This window comes from Saccoglossus kowalevskii, chromosome 9 (genome assembly GCF_978046115.1).
Source record: "Saccoglossus kowalevskii chromosome 9, keSacKowa6.1, whole genome shotgun sequence".
In the NCBI taxonomy this organism is placed as follows: Eukaryota; Metazoa; Hemichordata; class Enteropneusta; family Harrimaniidae; genus Saccoglossus; species Saccoglossus kowalevskii.
Window position 1 is genome coordinate 30919664 of NC_140649.1, and position 15236 is coordinate 30934899.

Sequence of the window (15236 nt, forward strand, 5' to 3'; positions counted from 1 at the left end):
AGCGAAATATATCGAACTTGGCCGAGATCCAAAACTGTTAATATTATATCAAAGTTTTACAATGAAGTGCTCAACAAAAACTGACATTTTCTCCATCATACACCATGCCTTCATCTACAGAAAATGGTAAAATATCCCATAATGTGCCATGTTGACCCCAAACAAAAGGAAAAGCAGAATAAGTAAACTAACTGTGGTGGCGCTATAATCCACAACCATCTTACAATAAATTTCCTGGTCAATTAATTGGTTTGTCATTGCAGATTTATACACAACCCAAAAATGGATTTTTTACCATATTTTCCAAAATTCATTTACATTAACAGCAAGCATGTACAACGTTTCAATGCATTAGACCAAACAGTTGCTGAGATACACAAAGAACATACTGAATTAACACTGCAGCCAATTGAAATTGAGAGGCACAGATTGAAGCTAAACAATTACAGTATGCAAGTACCAAGTTTTAACTCATTTGAGAACTTTTGTTAGGATACCAACACACTGAATATACTTGATTGGTATGTATATGCAGATTAATTTCAAAGGTAGTGTTAGAAATCTCTCTTTGCTAACCCTGAGCTTCGCAAACTTGACTTAAATATTAATATATACTATGAAAATAGATAACTTTTGTTAGGATACCAACACACTGAATATACTTGATTGGTTTGCATATGCAGATTAATTTCAAAGGTAGTGTTAGAAATCCCTCTTTGCTAACCCTGAGCTCCGCAAACTTTACTTAAATATTAATATATACTATGAAAATAGACAACTTTTGTTATACCAACACACTGAATATACTTGATTGGTATGCAGATGCAGATTAATTTCAAATTAGTGTTAGAAATTCGGCTACACAAATAATAGGAATGAAATTTTAGCCTATTATAGCAACAAAATATGCTGAAAGCAGTAATTATGCAAATTGCCTAATTAAAAATGAAATTTAGTCCGGTCTGAAGTTCATCACATAGTAAGTGTGCCGACTGCATTCTAATCCACAAGTGGTACTTGAGATATTGGTGGCACAATATTTGACACACAAAAACGAACCCATTCAGACAATCTTCCCTTGTGCAATGCACTCAGGAGACCAAAATGGGTATTTTAAATCCAAACTGAAAAAACAAAATCCAACCGAACACGACAAGGATCTAGTCTGGAAATTCAACTAAAAATGACTGCTATACAACCAAAATGAATCACAGATCATGAAATGAAGCAAATGCATATCTGTTTAAAAAAAAAAATAACTTGTACATCCACAAACTTTACACGAGTCAACATTTAATAAATCATTGGGTTTTTATTTAAAATTTGCATAGGTTAAAGGTCACTCACACACCCTGTACCTGCAATTCTCATAAATGCATAGATTATACAATATATGCAACCATTAATTTTAAAATTGCTGAAAGCTGAATCACAGAAAATTATTGTTATTCACAAGCGTCACAACTTAGAAACAATCTTATATACAAAAATACAAAAGCATTATTTACATAATCTGTCTGCAGCAACAATATAAATTATTAAACCTCCTTCAAAAAATATATTCTGTCATATTTGTACTGATATCCCAATTATAACTGCCCCTAACCATGTATATTTGTGAAATATATTTAGTCCCAATAACCTGTATAACACATGCGGCAGATGAGTTTCTAGTTATAATTTTTTTAAGTGCATTTCATATAAATCCTCTTTGAGAGCAAAAGTTATCTTTTGTCACATCTAACAATATAAACTAAAATTATTTTTGTAAAAGGATTTTCCTAAGAGCTGTAGGCAATACAAAATTATGTCAATTTGTTCCCAAATTAAGCAAAAAAGTTAAATACATAAAACAAAAAAGATTATGTTACTCGCAGAATTATTCGTATTTGATTTTGCATAAGAAAACTCCCTAGTATTTGCATAATTTTCAAATCAAGTATTGTTTTTCATGTCATTCAAACAAATGAATGTATTAAAAATAATAAATAAAGCTCAAGGTCATAACTTGTCCTTTATTATTCACTATGCTAAACACATAATTTGTTTTTTTATAAATTTAATGCATTTACTATTTCGCCTGTAAATGCATCTCTCCAAAATCAAATCTCGTGTTTTATGTTCCATGCTGTTTTAAATACAAGTCTTGTATGTCTTGTTGCACTGTGTCCTGTGTTTGCTGCAAATCTGTCTTTATTTGGCTTCGCAACTCATTTAACTCTTCCGTAGGATTTTTACTGGATGTTAGGGAGACATCATCATCGTCATACGTGACAGACCTTATCAAAGCAGCCGTGCCTTTTGAAACTGTTATGTCACTTTTAGTTTCATCTGCAAACCTGACACTTTTCTGCAAAACAATTTCTTCGGGACATTTTTGATTCTCAGTTAAATCAACGTCGTTCGGGTTTGCCGTCTCAATGCCATTTTGATTGACGGCTTCAACATGACTGATGGCATGGTCACTTTCACTGCCAAGAATCTCAGATGCAACATGCTTTGTGTCCTCAGCAACCAATTGTAAGTGGTCTTCTATTTTCATATTAGCTTTGGCAAGGTTCTCTAAAGTAACGTACCCTTCCTTATCATTGTCTTTCAGATGAGATCTGGATGGCATGTGGGGATTCTGATCATCAAAAGAAACTGCCGATGAGTACATTTCAAGGTCTGACATTGATTGTAGATCGGATTCAGCGATTAACATTCCGGCCGTAGGGATATGGATATACTGACGTGTATCATCTTCAGTTTGATCATCTCGTACACTTCCTGGAGGAGGATTTGGTGAAGGGGGTGGAGGGTGACTAATCAATCGTGCCATGACCCGCTTAGCCTCAGGTGTACATGTACAAACATGAATCTCGCCATTAGCCGATTTATGCTGATGTGGATGGACTGTAAGATTTCCATTACTAGACACAATAGATGATCCCGGGGAAGAACGTCTACTTCCATTCTCTCCGCTTCCTTCTGATCGCAAAACTTGCATTTGTTTTCCCTTCAAATTTATTCCTTCTCCATTGTCAATATATCGTGACCGCTTTTCATTCACTTTATTAGTTTCGCTGACCTTTGTGATGATTTTTGCATTGTGATGTGATGACGCTGAAATCATATCATTGTTTAAATCAGTGGATGGGTTGACATCTGGGATTCCGATGCCCTGCGCTATTCTAATGAAACTAGTCTCACCATCTTTATGTCCATTACTCACACTCGTCACCCCACTACGATGTAACTGCCCTGGTTTAGCCAACCCTGCTTTATTTGACAGCGGATGTACTTTCGTAATACTCCCAACGGCCGATCTGGGTGTTGATGATTTACTTCTCTCACCCGACTGTGGTTTTAAAGGGTTTACACCGGTTGTCATAAAAGTGTTATCCGACACAACATTGGACACAATGCTTGCCTGGGGTGTCATCGGTTTTTCCAAACCAACAGACGATGTAAAACTCTCTCGACTTGCACTTCTCAGATTCTCAATCCCTTTCTTTTCCTCTTTTACAGATCCACTCGTGCTGGAAGATTTGATGTCCGATAATTCAACTTCCTTTTCTGTTTCCGGCACAGGTATACTCTCAGCATGTAGCTTTTCATTTAGAATCTCGTTGTAGTCTCGAGATGACAACGATTCCTGATCATCATCAAACTGGTCAACAGTTACAACTGTTATTCGATTACTAAGACTAGATGTACCGTCAATGTTTAGTTTATTTTTAACACGTTGTCTTACACGATATGTATCAGGGCGAATGTCTGTTCTTGGTTTCACGTCTTCATCTTTAATCAACTTCTCAAATATTACCGGATGCCTTTCACATAAATCCTATTAACAGAAATATAAACAAATATCAGAAGAAATAATCTGATTTGATAAGTAAGCAGTACTGTTTAACAGCCAATCAAGTGATAGCTCTCAGCTGCAATTATAAATTTACCATGAATGAAACAATGATTGTGATAGGTTAATTGCTTTAATAGTCAACATCTTTAACAGGCATACATTTGGTCTGGAATCCAGCCTTTCTGAGTACACCCAAAAATGGCCAGGTTAAACTGCAATTATGTAGTCAGCACAGAATTTTCTGTCACCACTGATTTGCTGTCTCCATGATTTCAGTACATTACCACTGAGAAACAAATAGGCGGACTGATTTGTAGGCAAGGCCTACCCACAACACTTCAGACCAATTCCTCATGATTGTAGACCACATCTAGCATACATTCAATCACTCAGTGAAATAAATATGATTATTCCTAACAATTCAGTGTATATTAATCTTAAAAAAGATTTGTCCCTGGTGCTGAGAATTTTCTTTATTCTAGCAATATTTTTTGGAAAACAATGAAACATGTCCATAACTGACACACATGCTAATCAGAAACTATTGTTGTCAGTTACATGGTGTAATACAATTTAATTAATAATGGTGACTTACTGGTTTGGGTGGTTTGGGTGTCGGGATAGTTGGCTCAACTACTTTTATAAACGGTTTATTCACTTCATCTGACCAGCATAGTGGAATAATCTCGGTTACAGTGGGTGGTGGTGGCGCAGATTTCACTTTTCTCTCTGCTAGTTTGCTCCTGAATGGTTGCTCATCATTTCCTGGTACCACATTACTGTTAGCAGCAAAGACAAATTTAATACTCATAAAATAATATGCAACATTCAATAATTCTATCAATGTATAGACTCAAATGTCATGGAATAAGGATATTGTATTTGCACATAATTTTCTGAGAACAATAATATACAAATCAATAAACATGTAGTAAACCATAATTTTGAGTACTATAATATGAGGTTAGAACGCGGATACCTTAAAGTATGCATGAAGACAGTACAGCAGTATCCACAGGTGCCTGTGGGAGTATCGACAAACGCGCAGCGGAGGTCGATACAATGGTGTACTGTCTGAGTGCATACTTGGAGGTATCCTCATAATAATCTTATTATTATACATGTTTTACTTCCAAAGATACATCATGGAAAAGCCGAATTCCAAAATGTTTAGAACAGAATCAGCAAACTTCAAACCCTGGTGGCAGCCATCTTTGTTATTACTTCAGAGGACGCTTACGCACGTTACCATTCCATATTTGTAATTTGCATTCCTTTATATGGTAGAATGAACCCCGTAAAATACCACAAAGTTATGGCACGCTGTAATTTATGGCGTTACGGTGACAGATGTATAATACCATTTATTATTATTATAATACCACTAGGTTTTAAGTTCTTGGACACAGCGAGGAAATGATGAATTCTATTGTAATTTACATGTTCATGTGAATTTAGTTTAGTGAAAATGGTGAAACTAAAAACAAGTGAATAACTAATACATTTGGTGTATGGTAAAAGGAAGAAGTTCATAAAACCTAACATGAGAGAAAGGTGGCCTTCAACCTGGAGAATGAATATTTATTCACTTTCTTTCAAGGAAACGCCTGGCTTATGTAGCATGCACTGAGTGCAGTACATGGCATGACAGATTTACTTCATTGTGGGCTAAGGAGAGTCTGCTCTGGTGTGATTATGAAATTAACAAATGATACTTTGTTACTTGCGCTGGTAAGTGTTATATTAAAATATAACTGACCTCTCAGCGGGATTCCAGGTTTTCACTTTGAAATTATTAGTTTGTAAATCACCATTGATCCCAATCCGAAGCTTGTTGCCAAGTTTCAACTGGTGAGCTACTCTGTCACCAATACCACCTTCTATCTTGTAAACTATTTGCTTTCCTGTGAAAAATAATACAAAATAGTATGTAAAATATTTGGATTTTTATTTTACTAGATAACAGTTTGACAATGTGAAATACCAGAAATATGTAGATTTTAATAACACAATATTTGCTGGTTATTTGTAACAGAAAAGACTTTTGATAGAAAAACAAAAGTTTGCCAAATGTGACCACAGAGGGCACTCTGTAGCTAGAATCTGTGTCAATTAACGAAAAAAGTTTATTGCATTTCTGTCTTTAGAGGGCTTATGTCAAGAGGTCAGCAAACAATCCTGGCACAGACAAATTTATTTTTAGAAAGTTTTATATGCAATATATCAAACAAGTAAGATTTTAGGTGAGAAAATTTTGACACAGTTAATTCACATTCAAAGTGTAAAACTTTTATTTCAATGAAATTGCAAAATTTTGCAGCAATGAAAATCTCTTAGGGGTACTACAAAATTGAGTGTCAATGACTTTCGCAACATTTTGTCTTCATGAATGACATAAAATCTAGAAATCACATGAAATTGAATGAGGTATTTGCAGCACCCTCATATGACAGAATGGAACATTTTGGAGAACTTGGAAAACATCAATTGTGAAATTATCAACTATGACCCATTATGCTGGCCTTGGTTGAAATGGTAACTTTAGTCAAGTTGTAACATCTGGAGTTGATTAACTATTGAGTGAGGAAGTTGGCTAAATAAAAGGTTCACATCATATCATTAACCCTAAAGTGTTAGAGTGTCTAACATCTGGGCTGATGGTGATTGATTTATGTAACCATTTTATATTTACCAGTAAATGCATCAACAACACCAGCACTGTGAGGTTTCTCAGTTCCACCTGCAAAAGTATACCATTTGGCAGAATTAGGATCGAATGTCTCCACTTTTCGACCTTTCACAACCGATTTCTTCATTGTTTTATCTTCTGCTTCCCATTTGGATCGTATATTTCGTGTGACACTGTGAAATGAGGCGGAAGTCTTAGCACTACCGTCTCTTTTCATCTTAATGGTCATAAACCGACCAGTGTCCGCATCAGCTGATTTGGAACGTGGCATTTTGGTACGATGAAGGGCAGAGGTCCGCCGTGAAGCTGCTTGAACTTCACCTGTGAAAAGTAAAACTCAAGATCAATATTCTGTTATGCACAAGATACACACGATTGTATCGTACTTCCCTGGGTATAAGCCCACCACTTATTATAACAAGTTTAACAAGTTAATATTACATACTAGGGAATTAATTTTTTATCGTGAATAAGCTCGTCTGACAATGCTAATTGTCTACTGACCTGCTGTAAACGGCCGTAGTCGTGTTGTGTTTACTCCATGTGTGTTATCATTACTGTCGTGTATCCACCGCTTTCTGTCAGGTCTGCCAGGACTCAATGGTGTACTCCTCGGACTTATTACTGGTTTACTACGACCAGCAGGGGGAGCTGATGAAACAGTCCTGACAAATAGAATTTATAAACATAGCAAACAATTACAACCATGTTTCCTGTAAAACTTTTATCATATGTTATAGTACGGTAAACATTACAAAAGCATGTATAAATATGGGTCCTATACTACAAGTACCAACATACACGTATAAATATCAATGTTTTTTTTTACACAAAATCACACAGTCATACCAAACCACCATTTTTAATTACTTAATAACAAACAGACAAACCAGTAATTATTTTTATATATTATACATTGACACTCTTGAAATTATAAATTATTTTAAAACGTTTTCATTTTGTTTTTTAATACATTAAGCATTTACAGTTTAGAACTATTTTTGTAGCAGTGATAAGCACTGTGCGATGTTAACTTTTGACACAACCACAGTTTATTTATTTACTTTCACAATTTGTTGTGTCCTTTATGTAAATATCATCAAATTAGAAACCTTCATTTTGCATGGCAGCCTGGCATTTAGTTGTTACACTGTGGAAAAACTGTTTTTGTGAAAAACTGTTTATGTTCATGTGTTTTCGCAGACAGCATTTTTTCTGGCGAGTCCTTGTTCAGCAACAGAAATTATTCTAACATCTTAATTAATCATGACTTACCTAGTGGCTCGTTTATACGTGTTCTTGATTTGTTTGGTTTGTTCAGAGATGATAGAATTGGCTGTGATATCATTTATAGCCCGGGTTTCTGGAAAATCTAAATCAACCAGCGTGCTGATAATGGTTGTAGCTGATTTGGGCGGATGGTACCGATACTTGCTTTCCAAGTCGCCTAGAGAACGGTTCTGAAATTTAATGAAAACAATTTTGGATTTATAAAGATACTTGAAAGTAATAAATAATTCAACAAATTCTTTTATAATCAGGAAGATATTATTCTTTCATCAAGCAACATTTTATTCAACTGAATATAATGGCTAGCATTAATTTCCGTCTTGCAACAAAATAACCCATTCAACATTTGCACTTATAGTTTTTAACAGTTTAAATACATTATTCAGTGTTTGATTAGTTGTTATGGCAACTGTGAATCTACGTTTGTAGATTTAAATGGATAACAACCAATTAAATAGAATTACAGATATTCTCAGAATCTGGATTCCTAGTTGATCAGATTAAAATGTAAACAGAGAAAAATGTGGAAGAAACTTTTTAAGTACTGGTATTTTTGGTATTTTTACTCCAAAAAAATGTGCTGTAAAGGTGTTGAAAAAATTCCCATTCATTTGTCATTGCAAATTTGCATGTACATTCTATAATTTCTTTCTCCATTTGAGTTACCATGACAATATGTTCATACTATACCATATATTGCCAAACACAGCAGCTAATTTCTCCATTACTTTTATGCCAAACATAACGCAAACATTATTTTTTTCATTATGGTGTAATAAAGATATTTTATCATAACTGCACAAATTTGGGTAAAATTTAATAAGATGAGTGTTCATGGTTGTCACAAATTATTGGGGAACTCTAAATACTATTTATTTTTTTATGATATAATGCTTTTAAAAAAAAATTGTGTATGTTTTAGGTTTTTCTGCAAAAAAATATTTCATACTGGCTAAAATTAAAGAAAATGACTTGTGTCTAAATCAATAATTATGAAAACTTTTAAAACCAAAAAAAAACATGATAATTCATCCATAGATGAAATAAAAAAGGAAATCTACAGGAAAGCATGATAGAGGAAGGCTTTTTAGTTTGATATAAAAGAAAGTAAATTAATTAACACTGTCACTTGACATTACATTAGTTTTACATAAGAATGACTGAATCTGTGTATGACGTATTAGCTCTATTAGACTCCCATATCTCCATTAATGTGTGAGCGTAACAAATTAAATGAAAAACCATTTCACCAACAACAAAAAAAGGCTTTCCTACTGATTGTAATTAATAAAATGTAATCATGTAGCCTGTTAGCTGATATAGCTCCACTGGTACTACCAGAAGTAGTGTTGCACATTTCACAAGTGATCATTCCACAGAGTAAGAAAAACATCCTGTATGCAGAGCGAATTGAAGCTATAGATTTGATGTACCAGTAGGAGATATTTATAATAACACAATTAAGAAAAAGTCAAAAAAGTAAAATTTATGCAAACCACTGATGATGAAAGACAATCAGTGATATGATAAGCTTCTCTCAACTTCATTGACAGTGGGGCTAAACATTATTACCTGCCCTCCCAATAAGTATATGGTCTGCCCCTTACAGTAAGGTATATGAGTATATGCGATTCTTACACACCAAGTAGTAAGGTATATTGGAAAGATGTGAGCCTACTAAATTCACACTGGCCATAATAACCACAATCTCATATAACTAAAGTATTCTGTATGTGGTTATCCAGGCATCATTGTGAGTTTTATCTACATAAGCTTTAAGTAAACATCAAATGTAGCACTGATCAGGCACTGGTGGGTTAATATTTTACATCTGTATTAGTGTTACAGAGTGTTGTACATTTTGTGGATCTGCATCCTACCATATTAGGAAATGTGAATTCAAAATATGGAATGATTGCACAGTATTTTCAAGATGGCAGACACTTTTGAAAATGAAGTTCACAGTGATAAAGTTCTAATAATTATCACCATTTTGCTCAGCTCTGGGATTCCTATAACAGGGTAGATGTATAGTAATTTATAGGGTTGCTATGACGATAACTTAAAGTATGCAATCAGACAGTGGTCACATCAACCTCCAATATATAACGATAAAAACTCCCACTGTACTATTTTCATGCATACTTTGTGTATATTAATTTTTCAATATCAGTAGTTACCCTGACAAAGCGGTTAATTTCAATACATTATTTTAATTCCATTTTCATATTTATGGTAAATTTATTACTAACTTTATTAACAGACTAGTTATTAGAGTTTGGAGAAGTGAAATCATAACTGTATAATTCTGATGCTTTGATTTATCAGCTATTTCAAAGAGATTTTAATAATCAGATATAGAGCAAATTCTTCAATAAATTGTACCTTTTGAAGAAAATCTACTTAGTCATTAAAATAGAAGACTAATAATTATAACAAATTACAGTGAAAAAAAAAGAGTCAATTGAATATCCCACATCAATGAAAATCACAAAATGTTTTAAAGCATAGTTGGCAGCACAGAGGATTTCACAAAATGTCACCCTCACAAACATAACCACAACTCCCATTTCAAACCAAATCAAAGAAAGCTTAGAAAGAACTCCCATGTGCTGAGAGTATTGGAGACACATTAAATATAATTTGAAATTACTTAGCTGAAAACTAATTATGCAAATCAGAAAATTAACATGAACAGATTTGATTGCAAAACTAATGAGGTCTGCGCAATGTAACAAAAACTCTATGTACCAAGTTTAATTGAAATGTGATAAGAACCAACAAATTATGAATTATTATGCTAATTAGGGAATTAATATGAACAGAGTTTTACCCCAAACTAATTAGGTTTGTACATTGTCCTAGAGCATCTTTGTACTAAGTTTTATTAAAATGGAAATTAGTACTTTAGATATCAGTGTGAAAGCTTAAAATTGGTTAATTATGCAAATTGGGTAATTAATATGTACAGATTTTAACCCACAATTATCCAGGTCTGTCTATTGTCCTACAGCATCCATGTATAAACATTCATTGATATGTGATGATTAGTACCTGAAAATTAATTATGCAAATTAGGTAATTAATATGCACAATTATTTACCCTGGAACTAATCAGGTCTCTGCATAGTCCTAAAGGATCTATGTACCAAGTTTCATTGAAATGCGATGATTAGTACTTGAGATACCCGTGGAAAAGCTGAAAATTAACTAATTATGCAAATTAGGTGATTAATATGCACAAATATTTATCCGAAACAATCAATCCCTGCAATAGTCCTTGAGTATGTACCAAGTTTCATTGAAATGTAATGCTCACTACTTATATCAAAAGCTGAAAATTAATTAATTATGCAAATTAGGTAATTATATGTACTGATATTACCATAAAAACTATCAGATCTGTGCAGTGTCATATGACATCTATGTACCAAGTTTCATTGAAATGTGATGATTAGTACTTGAGATATCAGTGGAAAAACCGAAAATTGACTAATCATTATGCAAATTAGGTAGTTAGTATCCACGGATTATTACCAAAAACTAATCAAAACCTAGCATTAGTTCAGAGCATCTATGTACCAAGTTTCATCAAAATCCAATGAGTGGTTGTTTAGATATCAGTGGAACAGTCATGGAACCACTAAAAAATAGCTAATTATCATGCAAATTAGGTAATTAATATGCACAGATTTTTACCAAAAACTAATCAAATCTGCACATATGTTCAGAGCATCTATGTACCAAGTTTCATCAAAATCCAATGAGTGGTTCTTTAGATATCAGTGGAACAGTCATAGAACAGCTAAAAATTAGCTAATTATCATGCAAATTAGGTAATTAATATGCATGGATTTTTACCAAAAACTAATCAAATCTGCGCATTGGCCCAGAGCATCTATGCACCAAGTTTCATCAAAAACCGATGGTTCTTGAGATAGCAGTGGAACAGTCGGACACACATACACACACACACACACACACACACACACACACACACACACACACACACACACACACACACACACACACATACAGACACACTAACTGCAAAGACTCCCATTTTGTGCTTCGCACATGGGAGTCAAAAACTCCAACCTACTCTACCCACACCCACACCCAATTATTACTATGGACATGATATTAAGACAAAATATGGAAGAAATTCACAAGCAGCCAAAAATATGAAGTGTGTGTCAAAATTTAATGAAGCTTTCCTCAACACATGTTGATTTTTTAAACCACCTAAATAGAAAAAAGTTTTATATTTTTGAACCACAAGGAGAAAAAGTACAAAGTTTTGGAAACCTTGGTGCTAACTGTTCTGCAGATCATTCAGAGAGTCGCACATGATAAGGATACATTAATTTCACGTTTATAAGCAAATTTAATTTTTCTCATCTCCAAATAAATCAGATCAGTTCACGTCAATGGAGACTGTGGATTACATTTAAATGTGCAACCCAGTGCAAAACATTAGAGAAAAAATCCAGAAATAATACTGAATAAAAATGAACATTAGATGACTAATGCATAGCTTAAATGCCTGGAGATCCCAGGGAAATGATTGTACATGTAATAATAACATTAATACACAGCAGTGAAAGTTTGAAATAGACAACCCTTAGTTAACTTTGAATGCGAAAGTCAATATTTGTTATCAACCACAAAAATAAACCAAAATAATTTTGTCCAACTCTTAGATGAAATGATTAGGATCCTTAGCAAATGAGGAAATACATTAAAAAAATGTGAACTGTTACAACCCACAAATGGTGGAAAAATTATGGTATTCAAGAATAAATGTCTATGAATAAATACAGATTATAAAAGAAAGAAATCGCACCAACCTACTCAGGTATCCCTGGTAGTCCTGAAAATGTACAGTAAACTCAAAAAAGCAGCTTAATCATGCTGTAGTTCTAACAAACCCAGTCTGGTATAATCCTATATAGACCTTTTAGATGGGTAACTAAGTACCGGTATTTAACGGGTCAACCAAATGACCCACGTCAGCATCCAATAGATTACTCAGGCGCGTAATACCAGTGAGATTATGTTGCCATCCATAAACACACACAAACAGATAGGATTTCGGTATGACCAGGCACGAGCTGACTAAACTGAAAACACTTCAAATTTAGATGTTTTGGGGACATTCATGCGCATTAAAAGTTAAAACGTTAAAAGTGTGCGGTAACATAATTTCATGCTCAGTGCATACTTATTGGAACACTTTTGATTGAGCGTGTTCACGATACCCAGTCGTTACCACAAAGCGTTAAACACAGGGTCATGCTAAGTAAAAAGATCTACCCAAGTAATGTATACTTTGACTATAGACGTCAATTCATCTATTGTATGTGAGGCTATGTGAGGTTTTTGTTTACCATCAACACTGGTTGTTAACTTTAGTAATTTATGTCATCACACATTGAATACAGCTTAGATCCTATTTTTACTTTTATTGCCTAATTTAATTAATTCTGACAGTCACTTCACACTGCAGTACAAAGTTATCATCATAAATTTAGGTTTATTTTAAAACCCTTGCATGAGAAAACAAATTAACATTCTAATGATTTGTCACTGTGGTTTTTTTTTTTTTTTTTTGATTTACACAAAATGATTTATTGAATTTGAACAAAGTGTTTGAAAATTACAACAAATGTGATTTTGATTTATACAAGCTCCTAGTTTTGCTTTAATTAATACTAAAACTGACAATCAACTAAATACAAGTCATTGCATCATTCTATCCTTAAATTCTCTATTAAAGCTTGCCTGCCTTATTACAATGCCCCCCCCCCCCTCTACCAACTTACAGCATATATCAAGCAATAAAAAATTCCAACTGTACTGCACTAGAAAATAAAGTCAAAATAAATACTGTAAAAGGGTTAATTATTCACTGGGTTTTAATTTTGCTTATTTCGCTGACTGGAAAATGCGCTAAATTAATACCCAATGAATATGTAAAATTTAGCATAGAACACATTATCTAAATGATAAAACCGTGAATTTAAAACCCACTGAATATGCCTGAAATGCTAAATCAGCGAAATTTAAACCCAGTGAAAATTAATCATTTCACAGTTATCATTGTTACAAGTCATAAAGAACCACCACTAGTACAGTACACAGCATTGAATATGAAAACACCAACAGTTTTTGAGATTGTGTCACAGATTATACCTCTATGTGATCACAGATGAACTTATAAACATTCAAGAATGGGCAGTTCATGTATAATTTTAAGGTATGCAAGATTATTTTCAACCATTTCCATTTTTAAAAATCTAGAAATTCTTACACTCTCCCCCAAAACCTTGTCAACCTAAGAACTATTCTTAAACTACACTCACACAATAATGAGCTTGGATGTTTTGACCAGAAATATTGGTACCAAATTTTATCGATTAAACATGAATCAACAAGTGTCCATTATTCACATAATAATATTCAACTGTCAACCTTGGCCACTGAATGAGTTACCAATTTAACATTAACTCTTTAAACCAGTATTTGAAAAAAACTGCCCATCCTACAACCCCAAACTTCCAAGTCAGACAACATGCAAGACGAATGTCTGTTATATTCCCAATGGCAATAAGAAAATATCTAAAACTATATATAGTTACTACATTCGTCAATTAGGACTAAAAACAAAACCACTTACTGCTGTAAAAAAGTGGAGCAAGTTCTTTTCTTTGCAAAATGAAGAATTTCAAAATATTTTCATTCTGCCATATAAAACTACGGACGATGTATCAATGAGAAATGTTCAATTTCGATTATTACATAGAATTACACCAACTAACAGATACTTGCATTTAAGAAATTTGGTAGAGGATGAAAGATGTTCTTTTTGTGGTCTGTTTGTAGAAAGATGCCATCATTTGTTTTTTGAATGCCCCCATGTGCTTGAGCTTTGGACACAGGTAGAAAATTATTTAGAGGTAAACGGCAATATTTACATAAAATTTTCTCAGAAAGATATAATTTTGGGCATACCTTTAAATTCAAACAGAAATCATCTCTGCCTTTTAAATTTTCTGATACTTTTTACGAAATTGTATATTATGCGGTGTAAATGGAAACAGGTGCAGCCAAGTATACAGGCATGGAAAAATACTTTGATTTTAACCTTTAATATTGAGTATTCCAAGTCCATACAGAAAGATTCTCTACATGGATTCAAAAGTACATGGGATCCACTGTTTGATTCAATGGAGTTACTCTAAATTGTTTTGTTTTTTCATTTTAATTTTTACATTGTTAAGTTATTTTGTATTTGTACTGTTTTAATATCATATAATAATAATAAAAAAAAAAAAAAAAAAATAAAAAAATATTGAGACTAATACTTATGAATATCAACGCATTATTATTACTTTTTGTAATTTCATT

The 15236-nt window shown here is 33.3% G+C and overlaps 1 protein-coding gene across 1 annotated transcript in view; it reads right to left on the reverse strand.

The window, feature by feature from the left end:
* Nucleotides 1-1789: 1789 nt before the first annotated feature.
* Nucleotides 1790-15236, reverse strand: part of LOC100376789 (uncharacterized) — a 49915-nt gene continuing 36468 nt past the window's right edge. Inside the window, exons 3-8 of the mRNA XM_002739110.4 lie at nucleotides 7812-7996; nucleotides 7041-7201; nucleotides 6540-6857; nucleotides 5607-5751; nucleotides 4443-4626; nucleotides 1790-3829 (exon numbers count right to left, since the gene is read on the reverse strand). Coding sequence (XP_002739156.1) covers nucleotides 2117-3829; nucleotides 4443-4626; nucleotides 5607-5751; nucleotides 6540-6857; nucleotides 7041-7201; nucleotides 7812-7996 — 2706 coding nt within the window. The 3' untranslated portion in view covers nucleotides 1790-2116. The remainder of the gene's footprint in view (nucleotides 3830-4442; nucleotides 4627-5606; nucleotides 5752-6539; nucleotides 6858-7040; nucleotides 7202-7811; nucleotides 7997-15236) is intronic.